This window comes from Vitis riparia, chromosome 4 (genome assembly GCF_004353265.1).
Source record: "Vitis riparia cultivar Riparia Gloire de Montpellier isolate 1030 chromosome 4, EGFV_Vit.rip_1.0, whole genome shotgun sequence".
NCBI lineage: Eukaryota > Viridiplantae > Streptophyta > Magnoliopsida > Vitales > Vitaceae > Vitis > Vitis riparia.
The window spans coordinates 161,908-177,984 of NC_048434.1; the positions used below are offsets into that span (position 1 = coordinate 161,908).

At 27.8% G+C, this 16,077-nt stretch overlaps 1 protein-coding gene across 2 annotated transcripts; it reads left to right on the forward strand.

The window, feature by feature from the left end:
- The first annotated feature begins 4,513 nt into the window (after positions 1 to 4,513).
- LOC117912288 (receptor-like protein kinase HSL1) lies at positions 4,514 to 12,958 on the forward strand. 2 transcript variants are annotated; one of them, XM_034826822.1, is made up of 3 exons: positions 4,514 to 5,181; positions 10,248 to 12,268; positions 12,363 to 12,958. In XM_034826822.1, the coding sequence occupies exons 1-3, from the start codon at positions 4,571 to 4,573 to the stop codon at positions 12,728 to 12,730; spliced, it is 3,000 nt and encodes a 999-aa protein (XP_034682713.1). In that variant the 5' UTR covers positions 4,514 to 4,570; the 3' UTR covers positions 12,731 to 12,958. The 2 variants fall into 2 exon arrangements, with proteins under 2 accessions (XP_034682713.1, XP_034682712.1); XM_034826821.1 differs by lacking the exon at positions 4,514 to 5,181 and having other exon boundaries at positions 9,589 to 12,268.
- Positions 12,959 to 16,077: the final 3,119 nt, after the last annotated feature.

Consider the following 16,077-nt stretch of genomic DNA (forward strand, 5'->3'; position numbering starts at 1 on the left):
AATTAGGATAAGTGTCTTTATTGACTATTCAATGCCCTGTCACATTGATTTATTAATTGTTTAGACTATAAGAAGACTTGTGAAAGCAATATTTCCCCGTTTTGTTCACGCAAGCTGCTACTTCCACGTCCTTTAACAAAGCGTGCCAATCGCACTCAGACTATGAAATGTCGTTGATGTTGGATTTTATGAAAATATCAATAAAAATACTTATATAAGTATACAAATTTATTTGTACACAAATTTACATGAATATAAGTATTTTTATTGATATTTTCATAAAATCCAACATCAACGACATTTCATCATCGCTTCCAGTACTGGTGCGTGTATACCAAGGCAATTAGGATAAGTGTCTTTATTGACTATTCAATGCCCTGTCACATTGATTTATTAATTGTTTAGAGTATAAGAAGACTTGTGAAAGCAATCTTTCCCCGTTTTGTTCACGCAAGCTGCTACTTCCACGTCCTTTAATAGAGCGTGCTAATCACACTAAGATGATGAAATGTCATTGATGTTGGATTTTATCAAAATATCAATAAAAATACTTATATAAGTATACAAATTTATTTGTATACAAATTTACATGAATATAAGTATTTTTATTGATATTTTCATAAAATCCAACATCAACGACATTTCATCATCGCTTCCAGCACTGGTGCATGTATACCAAGGCAATTAGAATAGGTGTCTTTATTGACTATTCAATGCCCTGTCACATTGATTTATTAATTGTTTAGACTATAAGAAGACTTGTGAAAGCAATCTTCCCCCGTTTTGTTCACGCAAGCTGCTACTTCCATGTCTTTTAACAGAGCGTGCCAATCACACTGCTTTTTTGGCTTTTTACTAAAAAATAATTTATTTTTAGAATTTATGTGGTTTATTTTTCTATTTTTTCATGATTTATTATAAACTTTTTATTAAATAGAAAAAAAATCAAAATATGTAGTTTTTTCTAAATAGAAAAAAATAACATATTGTTTTTTTTTTTTAATAATCAATAGAAATAAAATAGTAGAAAAACAAATAATTTAATATTAAACACTATTAAGCATTAAAGTTATGTTTAGAATTAAGTAAAAAAACAAACATCACTTTAGTGACTCACTTTTTTTTTTTTATCTTTTTTTAAAAAATAAAAATCAAGTTTAAAAACATTTTTGGATATTATTATTTATTTTTATTTTTGAAAATTTGAGTTCAAATAAGGTAAAAAATGAAAAATACTAATTTGGTATTTTTAAAATTTTCTTACTACAATGTTTTTCAATCAACTTAAAAATAGAAAAATTATCTTTAGAATTAATTATAAAAGTATATTAAAATATTTTTATATTATTTTAAAATAAAAACATAATCAAACACAAAACAATAAAATAAAAAAATGAACCGATATGATATAATAACATATAGTAGAATATAATATATAATATCAATAAATAACAACAAATAAAATTGTTATATATTATTATTATTCTCTATTATATGTTATATTTTATGAGTATTATAAGAGTGTTTGGTAAAATGATTTAATAATTTAACTTAAATTATTAAATAAATTAAATATTTGATAAAATAATTTAATATTAAAATTTAAAGTTAAAATGATTTTAAGTATTAAGTTAAAATAATTAAATTATTTTTAATTTAAATCATTTTTATTAGATTTTTACTTAGTATCAAGTTTGTTGGGTAGATGAGTTAATTTGTTAGAATTATCAAATTCACATGTTTATATTTATTAATTTTAACTAATATTTTACCTTTAATCTTAAATAATAAATTTATTCCATATATATTTGTATTAAATATATTCCAAATGATAAAATGTTTACCTTACAAAAAATGAGTGATGGATATAAGGTCATGCATATTATATTGATTGCTACTACATATCTGAAGTGATCTACTATTTAGAATAAGTTTAATATTTTATTTAATATTTAAAAATTACTATTAATTTTAAATTATGATATCAAATCATTTTATTAAATATGTTTAATATATTTAATAACTTAAATTAAATTATTAAGTCGTTATATTAATTTATCACACACCCTTCTGAAATCTTTCTTTCTAGTAAACCAAAAAACAAGACGAATGAAATCATATCATTAAGTTATTTTATTTTATTTTATTTTTATGTTTCATTTTTTAAAAAATAATTCTTAAACTATTATAGTGGAAGAAATAATTCCAAATCTACTGTAGTTTGTGCCAAATAGAAAAGAGGAAAATATTTCAAAAAATTATACTAAAAAATTGTCTTTCCAATATACGATTTTTAAAATTCCCTTTTGAAAAAATGTACAGAGACAATTTCTTGAAATAATAAGGGGAAATCACAAAAAAAAAAAAAAAAAAAAAAATCGTCTTTTCAAGATTTCTTGTTGTGTTTATCACACAAATTCCAAATTTTCAACATGAATATGTTCATTCAAAGTTACAAAATGTGAAGAAAGAAGATCATGATACTACGCAATCTCATCAGAAGCATAGATGAAAATTTTGGAAAAAACCATTGAAATTTCATGTTACGATGAGAGGTGATACATCGAAGGGAATGAATATTAGAAAAAATCAATAAAATATCGATGAATATCGATAAATCGATGAAACTATAAAAAAACCACCAAAATTTACATTTTACCGCCGATTTTTAGTGAAATTTCGATTAAAAAAAAGGTTGAATTTTTCATTGAGCTAACATGCCTTAATTTAATAATATGTGCACTAAAATAAATATATACTAATACCATGATAAAAAATATTTAAATTAACAAATTAATTTTAATTATTTTATTTTTAAATTTAATTTAATTGACTACTAAAAATATAAAAATTATGGTGATAATTTTTAAAACTTTTTTATATTATTTATATATTAATTAAATATAAAAAATATAAATATTAAAAAAATTTATATATATATATCATCATTTAATACAATCGAATTAAATACATCATAATTTTAATATTAAATATATTTTAAGATTAGACATATTATAATTAAATATCACATTAGTATTGTGAAATAATATTTGATATAATTTAATAATAAATGTACACTTATAAAATTCATTTTTTTTATTAATGCATACAATATTATTATTAAATATGATAAATTATATCATATATATACCAAATTCTTAAACAAAACAAATTTAAAATATATATTATATTTCTAATTACATTTCAATGAGATTTTTCATACATTTTTATGAATTTTGATTAATTTTAGACTTATCGATATATTTTTTTTTCAAAATATCTATGACCGATATATTTGTGATTACTGATATTTTTATTCAGGAGAAGGAAATTCAAGAGTTTTAAAGCACATGAATTCTTCTTCCACCCCTAAGTTATGGTGTCCTATTACATATTTTGCTTCAACATAGGTTAAGTACAAGGTTATATAAGTTATATCACTTTATTCACATTTCGTACCCTTCTCACTTTTCTTTTTTCTTGAGAAAATCGTCTCTTCAAAATATGATTTCTCATTTTTTTTTAAAGACATTTTTTTTGGTATATATATTTTTAAAATAACATAAATAGTCTTTTAAATAGATGATTTAAAAAAATATATATATTTTCCTCCTTTCTACTTAGTAAAAACTATACTATAAATTTAGAATTATTTTTTCTGATATAATAATTTAGGAATTATTTTTTAAACTGACGTAATCTCGTAAAAAATCCTTCTTTCTACGGTTGGTTGCAATAGATTTTCCTGCCCTGCAACGTTGGACACGACAGTTGAAGGAGCGTCGACTTAAAAGCGATGAGAAGAGAGAAAAGATATAAAAGGAATATGCGCCTACTGAAAGGCACCTCGGCCCCACGGCCCCACGGCTCACAGCCCATTCATATTGACTGAACTTTCTAGTGGACCAGTCCAATCAATGGCCTACTTAAAGGCGCATCCGCCCCACGGCCCAATGGGCCATTCACATTGACTTGACTTTCAAATATACTATTTCTAAAATTCTCTTTTGAAAAAAATGTGAAGAGACGATTTCTTGAAACAATAAGTGGAAATTGTGTAAAAAAAAAAAAACAAAAAAAAAAGTGAGAAATTATCTCTTCAAGATTTCTTGTTGTGTTTATCACATAAATTCCAAAATTTCAACATAAATTCGTAATACTACACAACCTCATCAAGAACTGAATGAAAATTTAGGAAAAAATCATTGAAATTTTGTGTTTTAATGAGGAGCGATATAAAAAAGGGGAAGAAATATCGAAAGGAATAAATATTGGAAAATACGACTCATTCATATTGGCTTGACTTTCAAATCCAGTTTTGTTTATCAAAAATAGTTTTTTTTTCACTTGTATTTATATACTACATCAATATTTCTAAACCCTTACCCTTTAAAACTCTTTCAAAATTCTTAATTAGTATATATTTATTTTTATACAAAATATTTCTTATATTTATAAAATTCAGTACATCAGCCTACCAGATTTTGAAATTGAACCGTTGGTTTTCATCTTTCCCGCCCATCTTCCTCCCAACTCATAGAGAAGTGGTAAGGAACTCAACGTCACCAAAATGCGGAAACCACCATTTTTATTTACCAAAATTCCATTCCCCGCTCTATTTCTCCTCCTCGTCTTCTCCTTAACCTTTCAAGTAATTTCCCAAAATCTAGATGCTGAACGATCAATCCTACTAGACGTTAAACAACAACTGGGCAATCCACCGTCACTCCAATCGTGGAATTCCTCATCCTCGCCCTGTGATTGGCCGGAAATTACATGCACCGACAATACCGTCACTAATGTTTCACTCCTTAACAGAACAATCATCGAAAAAATTCCGGCCAGAATTTGTGACCTCAAGAACCTAATCGTACTTGACGTCTCCTACAATTACATTCCCGGCGAGTTCCCGGATATTCTCAATTGCTCTAAGCTCGAATATCTGCTCTTGTTGCAAAACTCCTTCGTGGGTCCAATTCCAGCTGATATTGATCGACTTTCACGTCTCCGGTACCTAGACCTCACCGCAAACAACTTCTCTGGAGATATTCCCGCAGCAATTGGGCGGCTACGGGAGCTGTTCTACTTGTTTCTGGTTCAAAATGAGTTCAACGGCACCTGGCCAACGGAGATTGGTAATTTGGCAAATCTTGAACAATTGGCCATGGCCTATAATGACAAATTTCAACACTTCCAAATAATCAAAATTCTTAATTACTATATATTTATTTTTATAAAAAATATTTCTTATACTTATATGTCATTTTAATACAAGATTTTTTTGTATAAAATAAGAAAAATTATTTAAAACATATTTTAATATAACTATATATGTCACACTTCGTACCCTTCTCACTTTTCTTTTTTTTTTTGAGAAAATCGTCTCTTTAAAAGGTGATTTCTCACTTTAAAAAATAAAAAAAAAAAAATTTGGTATATATACATTTAAAATAACATAAATAGTCTTTTAAATAGATGATTTAAAAAAATATATATATTTTCCTCCTTCCTATTTAGTAAAAACTATACTATAAATTTAGAATTATTTTTTCCAATATAATAATTTAAGAATTATTTTTTAAACTGACGTAATCTTGTAAAAAATTCTTCTTTCCACGGTTGGTTGCAATAGATTTTCCTGCCCTGCAACGTTGGACACGACAGTTGAAGGAGCGTCGACTTAAAAGTGATGAGAAGAGAGAAAAGATATAAAAGGAAGGGAGAATTATGTTTTGGGGGTAGATGGACCCCCAAATTAACAAAAGGTCTATGTAACTCTTTAAATTAAGCCCAAGACCCAATGAAAGTATGGAAATTGAGTTGAAGGATATCATCCTTCAGTATTTCCAAAAATGCCCTTTGTTGATTTTGAGAAAAAAAATTAATATTTTTGAAAAATACTTTTATTTAATTTAATATTTTTTATTTAATTTAATATTTTAAAAAATACTTTTATGTAATTTAATATTTTTTAAAATACTTTTATTTAATTTAATATTTTTTAAAAATAAATTTATTTAATTTAATATTTAAAAAAAATTTAATTTAATATTTTTGAAAAAAAATTTAATTTAATATTTTTGAAAAAAAAAATTATTTAATTTAATATTTTTGAAAACTACTTTTATTTCATTTAGTATTTTTGAAAAAAAAATTATTGAAAAAAAATTATTTAACTTAATTTTATAAAATATTTTGTATGTGTTCTTAAAGGATATATTTGTTTATTACTATTTCATATCCTTCAACTCAATTTGAAGAGTTATATGAACCTTTTGTTAATTTGGGGGCCCATCTACCCCCAAAAGATAATTCTCCCTAAAATAAAAGGTTTAATTTTTTTTTTAATCTTCTTCCTTCCTTATTTTAATAACTTTTTGAACATGACTTTTAGTAATAAGTTATATGAAATGTTACAAATTTATTTATTAAGGATTTTTTTTAATGATTTGAATTAATTGAAAATTTATTAAAATAAGAAAAAGAAAAAGAAATAAAGAGGATAGATGGAGAGTTTTTATTTTAAGTACTCAATTAAAATGTTTTCATATAAATTTTAGAAGTGAATTATATCAATACATAATAGAGATTGAATTTTTCTTATATAAAAGGGTTGAAAGGTATATTTACTTATTTTAGATGAAAACAAGTAACTAAAAATTATATAGATTATATTTGAGTTTTGTTTTAAAATATTTTTCTAGTTTTTAATTTTAATTTTTTTATTTTTAAAAATAATTTTTATTTTCTATATTGTCTCTTTTTTAAAATATGTTTAATTAAAAAATGAAAACTATTTTTAAAAATGAAAATTGAAAACCTTGTTTAGTACTATTTTTTTTATAAGAAAAAAAATCATTTATTCATTTATTGTTCCACTATACAATTGTATTACACTAACTGTACCAGAAAAATGTATTAAGTGTACAAAGGCGTACAAGACTACCATGTGTCTAATTTGCAAGTTAGAAAAAAAATTAATAATATTTTATGAGGTATTTAAAAAATATTTATTATATGTTCTATAAATTCGAAAAAATATAATATTTGATGATACCTAATTTACAAGTTAGAACAAACAAATAATACTAATATTTTATGAGGTATTTAAAAATTATTTAATATATATAAGAAATAATATAAGTTTAAAATAAAAAATCATATTTAAAATTATAATCATATTTATCAAAATTTTTACTAAGATTATCTTTAATTCTTTTAATACATTTATACTCATTTATTTAAAAAATGAAAAACTGATTTTTTTTTTTTTGTAAACATGTTCTATTACCTTTCAAGTAAAAAATTAGATAAGTTTGAAAGTCAATAAAAAAATAAATAAATATCACTTTCAATAGTTTTTAGATAAAATTTTCTATAATATATTTTATTTGAAATTTAATTTCTAAAGTTTAACTAAAAAATTGTATTGACAATTTTCTTGTTGTGAGTCAAAATACTTTGCCTTAGTCTATCTAGATAAGAAAAAATATTAATATAATATTAGAACTTCAAATTTTAGGTATTTTTTTCAATAAATTTATCTTTTTAAAAACTTTAAAATAAAAACATTAAAAATTAAAAAGCTAAAAGGATATATATATATATATATAATAAAGTGAAGTGATAGACAATTTTTAAAAATTTTAAAATATGGTTAATGTAGAAAATATAAAAAATAAGAGAAAAATATAAATGAAAGGGTAATATAAATTTAAAATAAAAAATGAAAATTAAACTAAAAGATAAATACAAAAAGATAAAAAATATTTGGATGAAAAATCTCAAAATTTTTATTATTGTTTATAATAAGAGCAAAAAGATTCAATATCTTTAAAAATGAAAAACAAAAAAACATTATTGCTTTTTATTTGTCATAAAATAAAAATATGGATTGGAAAGAAAAAAGTTAAAAATGAGTAATACTTAATAGGGAATAGAAAAGGAAAAAAAAAACACAAAAAAATTGAAATTCACACTCACTTGTGTCTATATAAGGATTAAGGGTATTTTAGGGATTAATGAAAGACAATATCCTTCATCTTAATTTTCATGTTTAGGTCTTGGGCTTAAATATGCATGATATATGGATCAAATGTTAATTTTTGGGCCTAGCTGGACCCAAAACACAATTCTCCCAAATAAATATATACTAATTAAGAATTTTGAAAGAGTTTTAAAGGGTAAGGATTTAGAAATATTGATATAGTACATATATACAAGTGAAAAAAAAAAAACTATTTTTGATAAAAAAAACTAGATTTAAAAGTCCAGTCAATATGAATGACGTTTTTTCCAATATTTATTCCTTTCAATATCTCTTCCCCTTTTTTGTATCGCTCCTCATTGAAACACGAAATTTCGATGAATTTTTCCTAAATTTTCATTCATGGTCCTAATGAGGTTGTGTAGTATTACGATCTTTTTTCTTCACATCTTTCCTTTTTTTTTTTTTCATATATATTGATCATTGTTTTGCCTTTTTTTTTTTTTTTTTTTGTAACTTTGAACGAACAAATTTATATTGAAAATTTGGAATTTGTGTGATAAACACAACAAGAAATCTTGAAGAGATAATTGCTCACTTTTTTTTTTTTTGTTTTTTGTTTTTTAACAATTTCCACTTATTGTTCCAAGAAATCGTCTCTTCACATTTTTTCAAAAGGGAATTTTAAAAATGGTATATTTGAAAGTCAAGTCAATATGAATGGCCCATTGGGCCCTGGGGCGGAGGCGCCTTTAAGTAGGCCATTGATTGGACTGGTCCACTAGAAAGTTCAGTCAATATGAATGGGTTGTTGGCCGTGGGGCCGTGGGGCCGAGGTGCCTTTCAGTAGGCGCATATTCCTTTTAGGGAGAATTATGTTTTGGAGGTAGATGAACCCCCAAATTAACAAAAGGTCCATGTAATTCTTCAAATTGAGCCCAAGACCCAATGAAAATATGGAAATTGAGTTGAAGGATATCATCCTTCAGTATTTCCAAAAATGCCCTTTGTTGATTTCGAGAAAAAAAAATTAATATTTTTGAAAAATACTTTATTTAATTTAATATTTTTTATTTAATTTAATATTTTTAAAAAATACTTTTATGTAATTTAATATTTTTTAAAATACTTTTATTTAATTTAATATTTTTTAAAAATAAATTTATTTAATTTAATATTTAAAAAAATATTTAATTTAATATTTTTTAAAATACTTTAATTTAATTTAATATTTTTGAAAAAAAATTTAATTTAATATTTTTGAAAAAAATTATTTAATTTAATATTTTTGAAAACTACTTTTATTTAATTTAATATTTTGAAAACTACTTTTATTTAATTTAATATTTTTGAAAAAAAAAATTATTGAAAAAAAATTATTTAACTTAATTTTATAAAATATTTTATATGTGTTTTTAAATAATATATTTGTCCGTTACTATTTCATATCCTTTAACTTAATTTGAACCTTTTATTAATTTGGGACCCATCTATCCAAAAGGTAATTCTCCTTATAAAAGGGAGTATATTAAACTCTAACAGCTAACCGGATTTTGAAATTGAACCGTTGGTTTTCATCTTTCCCGCCCATCTTCCTCCCAACTCTTTTCCTGCCATTTTCCTGCCATCTTCCTCCCAACGTCACCAAAATGCGGAAACCACCATTTTTATTTACCAAAACTCCATTCCCCGCTCTATTTCTCCTCCTCGTCTTCTCCTTAACCTTTCAAGTAATTTCCCAAAATCTAGATGCTGAACGATCAATCCTACTAGACGTTAAACAACAACTGGGCAATCCACCGTCACTCCAATCGTGGAATTCCTCATCCTCGCCCTGTGATTGGCCGGAAATTACATGCACCGACAATACCGTCACTAATGTTTCACTCCTTAACAGAACAATCATCGAAAAAATTCCGGCCAGAATTTGTGACCTCAAGAACCTAATCGTACTTGACGTCTCCTACAATTACATTCCAGGCGAGTTCCCGGATATTCTCAATTGCTCTAAGCTCGAATATCTGCTCTTGTTGCAAAACTCCTTCGTGGGTCCAATTCCAGCTGATATTGATCGACTTTCACGTCTCCGGTACCTAGACCTCACCGCAAACAACTTCTCTGGAGATATTCCCGCAGCAATTGGGCGGCTACGGGAGCTGTTCTACTTGTTTCTGGTTCAAAATGAGTTCAACGGCACCTGGCCAACGGAGATTGGTAATTTGGCAAATCTTGAACAATTGGCCATGGCCTATAATAACAAATTCCGGCCTTCAGCCCTTCCAAAGGAGTTTGGCGCATTGAAGAAGCTGAAGTTTCTGTGGATGACGGAGGCGAATTTGATCGGCGAATTACCGGAGAGCTTCAACAATCTATCGAGTCTGGAACTCTTGGACCTCTCACTCAACGAATTGAATGGTACGATCCCGTTAGGCATGCTTACGTTGAAGAATTTGACCTATCTGTATTTATTCTGTAATAGATTGTCAGGCCGCGTTCCTTCATCGATAGAAGCTCTCAACTTGAAAGAAATTGATCTTTCCGACAACCATTTGACGGGGCCGATACCAGCAGGTTTCGTGAAGCTACAAAATTTGACGTGTTTGAATCTTTTCTGGAATCAGTTGTCAGGAGAGATACCAGCAAATATAAGCCTCATTCCTACACTGGAAACCTTCAAAGTTTTTAACAATCAATTGAGTGGAGTTTTGCCCCCAGCATTTGGCCTTCATTCGGAGCTCAAATTCTTTGAGATTTTTGAGAATAAACTAAGCGGGGAATTACCGCAACATTTATGCGCTAGGGGGACTTTGCTTGGAGTGGTTGCTTTCAACAACAATCTCAGCGGGGAAGTGCCCAAGTCCCTCGGGAATTGCAGAAGTTTGCTCACAATTCAGCTTTCCAACAATCGCTTTTCAGGCGAGATTCCTTCCGGCATCTGGACATCCCCGGACATGGTATCGGTGATGTTAGCTGGAAATTCATTCTCGGGGGCACTTCCAAGTAGATTGGCAAGGAATTTGTCCAGAGTGGATATCAGTAACAACAAGTTTTCCGGTCCAATTCCTGCTGAAATCTCTTCTTGGATGAACATAGGTGTGCTCAATGCCAACAACAATATGTTGTCAGGAAAAATTCCAGTGGAATTGACCAGTCTTTGGAACATCTCTGTTCTGTTGCTTGATGGGAATCAATTCTCGGGTGAACTTCCATCCCAGATCATCTCATGGAAGTCGCTCACTAATTTGAATCTCTCAAGAAACAAACTTTCAGGCCTAATTCCCAAGGCATTAGGTTCTTTACCTAGCCTTACTTACCTCCACCTGTCAGAAAACCAGTTCTTAGGTCAAATTCCTTCTGAACTCGGTCATTTGAAGCTTAATATCCTCAATCTTTCGTCCAACCAACTCTCTGGGTTGGTTCCCTTTGAGTTTCAAAATGAAGCATACAATTACAGTTTCTTGAACAATCCCAAGCTGTGTGTCAATGTTCCCACTCTGAACCTCCCTAGATGTGATGCCAAACTCGTTGACTCCTACAAATTGTCAACCAAATATCTTGTTATGATCCTAATTTTCGCTCTATCTGGTTTCCTAGCTGTTGTCTTCTTTACCCTGTTCATGGTTCGACACTATCACAGGAAGAATCACAGTCGAGACCAAACAAATTGGAAGCTTACTCCATTCCAAAATCTGGATTTCGATGAACAGAACATATTGTCCGGTTTGACAGAAAATAATTTGATCGGACGTGGTGGGTCGGGAAAAGTATACCGAATTGCTAATGACCGTTCTGGTGAAATCTTTGCGGTTAAAATGATTTGTAACAACGGGAGATTGGATCACGAACTTCAGAAACCATTCATAGCAAAAGACGAGATATTGGGCACCTTACACCATTCCAATATAGTGAAGTTGTTGTGCTGCATATCAAATGAAACCACAAGTCTTCTTGTTTATGAGTACATGGAGAACCAGAGTTTGGATAGATGGCTTCATGGGAAGAAGCAGAGAACATCGTCCATGACAAGTTCAGTTCATAACTTCGTCTTGGATTGGCCAACAAGGTTGCAGATTGCCATCGGAGCTGCAAAAGGCCTATGCCACATGCATGAATATTGTTCTGCCCCGATCATACATCGAGATGTAAAGTCCAGCAACATCTTACTAGACACCGAGTTCAACGCGAAAATTGCGGATTTTGGATTAGCCAAGAGGTTGGTCAAGCAAGGAGAGCCCGACACCATGTCAGGAGTTGCAGGCTCTTACGGATATATTGCCCCTGGTAAGACCATCCAAGGCTTTCCTGTCCACATGTTTTCATTTCCATAATTTATCGATAATTTTTATCAAACAATTCTCGTATACTTGGATGACAGAGTATGCTTATACAACAAAGGTGAACGAGAAGATCGATGTATATAGCTTTGGAGTAGTCCTTCTTGAGCTGGTGACGGGGAGAGAACCCAACAGCGAGCACATGTGGCTTGTAGAATGGGCATGGGATCAGTTTAGAGAAGGGAAAACCATTGAGGAAGTGGTGGATGAGGAGATCAAGGAACAATGTGACAGAGCACAAGTGACCACTCTCTTCAATGTAGGCCTTATGTGCACTACCACATTACCATCCACTAGGCCAACAATGAAGGAGGTTTTGGAAATTCTTCGACAGTGCAGTCCTCAGGAGGGCCATGGAAGAAAGAAAAAGGACCATGAAGCTGCACCCCTGCTTCTAAATGGCACTTAACCCGCCACTTACAAGCATAGCGACAAGGGATTTCTATTTTTTTGTCATTACTATAGTGGGATTTCAAAGAAATGGGCTTCATTTTTTAAGCTTCTCATTACCAGGAGGAGTCCCACTGCCGTTAGCACCTTTGTTAGTAGTTCTTGAGCTAATCCCTCATTGTTTTCAACGTTTGCAATCAACCAAAACACCCTGAATTTTTTTTAATTTTTTTTTAATTTTTCAATAAAGCGTTTAATCCCAAATAAATTTATTAAGTTAAGATTTATTGCAACATATTATTTTATTTTTCCAAAACCAACCATCACACTATATCTCCTATTCACAAGTATAATAAATCTACCAATCATCTTTCTACCCAAAAACTCAAATATTTGATTCCATATAACTCAAAGAATATTTGAGTCAAACATTATTATAATAAATTCACAAGTATAATAATCTCCAAGTCGAAAAGAATATTTCCAAAAATGTTTTTCAAACTAACAAAATATAATTTAATTTACAAAAGTCCATATAACTCAAATTAGTACATGTCAAAAAGGTAATATACATCTAAAAACAACCATTATTATGGTTCTTTTGCTTTCTGGAACACTTCCTAATTTTCCTATGGTCCCTCAAAAACTATATTTGCATCTAAATTTTTTTAAAAAAATAAAAGAGTGAACATTTCCACGTTGCTTAGTAGGGTGTTTTACACCCAAATGAGTTAGAAATTCTAGATCAATAAAACATAACTATATGCCAAAATATAATGTTACATTTACATTATACACACTAAAAGAAACCTCAACCATACAAATTTAAACTAATCAAAATTATCATTTTCCTTATTCAATAATATGTCTAGCATATCAATAATTCTAAATTTACAAAATAAACAACTCATTTTAGTCTTGAATAATATATTCAAACATACACTTGATAAATAATACAAATCCTTTTTCCAAATGCAACCATGATGCAAATGTTTACACGCAATCACGCAATGCACTGTCATTCTCGAGCTTTTATTGAAAGATATGCATTCGTACCCAAATACACTTTCCATTCAGAATTTTCTCGGGATAAACTTTTGGGTATTTCACCATAGAGATCTTACTCCCTTACTCCCTTCTTAATTCACCATTTCTAGGGTCATTCCATTTCTTATTTTTCTTTTCATTTCATTTTTGCCATCTTCAGAATCTTTTCATTCTCATTTCCCTTTCACACAACGATTTCTTTAATTTTTCTTTTTCTTCACACAACCATGATGCATATGAAATGCAATCAAATCATATTTTAACATCCACAAATTTCCAAAACATAATTCTATTTACTCCCATTATGTTTCATAATTTCCAACAATTCACACAACGATTTTTCTTCACTTTAATCACCACAAACATCAAAGAAAATTCATAATTAATTTGTATAGTATCAAAACATAATTTTAAACCTTAGCCACATAAATTCTATTTATTCCCGACATACTTAATAATTTCCAACAACCAATATACACATTTTTTTCTTCAATTAAATAACCATACATAACCAAGAAAATTCTCACTAATACAAATATCAACAAAAACGTAATTTATGTTATAATTTATTTATCTTCAATAATCTCAATAATTTTAACACTCAATACAACAATTTTCCACAACTAAGCCGCCACAACATTCGGGAAATTTTTTCCAATATTTCAAATATTAACAAAATCCCAATTTATACCATCAATTTATTTATTTCTAATAATATTAATAATTTTAAAACAATAAATTTAACCATATCTCTATATTCAAGAATTTCAACAAATAAATTCCATTATTTTCAACACTAATATATCATCAAGAAATTTATATAATTTCTAATATGATAAAAATCACAAAAATATATTAACCAATGTTCCAAATAAACAAAATTTTACAACCACAACAATCCGGTAAATTCTATCATAAGGACAACAATTAAATACCAACAATTCTAATATTTTTATCTTGCATTAAACTTTTATCCACTTTCCATTTAACATTTTCAAAACAAAACCAAATCATTTCATATATTTAGAGTTTCCAAAAAAAAAAAATAACCTAAATGAAAACTATATAACAATCTACTACAACTTAACAACTCACCCATTTTCATGGAGTTTTTTGAAAGTAAATAAAAGCAAAATGAAATGCCTCAAAAATTCGAGAGAGAAATTTAGGAAAAACACACCCCCTATACAATAAAATCCAACTGTGGGATCAAAAATTGAATTCCGTGTTTACCACATTGAAGACTATCATTGTTTGAAATTACCTCACGATCAAAGGTCATTTCACCGTCCAATCAATGAAAACACAAGGTAAAGAACCTCCTCAGCATCTCTCCTGCGTCCCCCTATCCCTTCATTTCTTTCTTTTAAACCTCTCACCACCCAGCAACTCTCCAGCAACTTCATATTATATACATATATTATTAAACAATTTTGAAATACCACACACGTCCTTTTGTTTTAATAAAATAAACTATTACTCTTTATTTCACATTTCATAATTATAAAATTATACTCAACTTGTGATTTTCCATTTTACAAAAAATACCACCGTATTTGTAATTAAATTTACTACAAGCTTGCTCTTCAAAAATATTAATTAACTTTAATTATCCGAAACATTTTTACTTTGAAATTCACTTAAAACATGATATAATTAACTATTAACAAAATTCAATTCCATAAAATATTAGAAATATAAAATAATTTTTTGACAACCAAAAAGTTGAAATTTTGTAATAACTCTTAACCCGTTAATTTTATCAATATTTATTTACTAACAAAAATTTAAACCATATACTGAAACTTAATTCCATAAATTATTTCGTCATTTAATTTATAAAAAAAAATCAACTTCTCAGCCCTTTGATATATTTTTTTCATTTATTTTATTAGTCAAATTTCTCAATTGCATCAAACTTTCAAATGTTAATTTCACTAAATTCACATTTAATTAATTTATCACTATATATATATATATATTGATTAACATATCATAATTTAATATTAATTTAATTTCAGTTTAATTTTGTTTTGATGTTTTGTAATTTTATAAAGTTTAATTATAATTATAAAAATTAAATTCAATTTCTTTTTAATTATCAATTATAATAATTCGATATAATATAAATTTTCACCAAGTTTTTCTTCCTACATTTCTTTGATAATTACCAAATAATAATTAAATTAATCCCACACTTAATAATCAAATTTTCAAAACCTAATTTCAATTATTTAATGGTTAAATTTTTTTTCTCTAAATCAAAATTTAATTTATGAAATTCCCCATTCTTAGATCTTACGTGACAAAATTTTGATC

Coding starts and splice junctions, on each gene's coding strand:
- LOC117912288 (XM_034826822.1), top strand. CDS start 4,571: ATGCGGAAACCACCATTTTTATTTACCAAAATTCCATTCCCCGCTCTA. Junction 5,182..10,247: donor GCCATGGCCTATAATGACAA/ATTTCAACACTT, acceptor CTATAATAACAA/ATTCCGGCCTTCAGCCCTTC. Junction 12,269..12,362: donor TTACGGATATATTGCCCCTG/GTAAGACCATCC, acceptor CTTGGATGACAG/AGTATGCTTATACAACAAAG.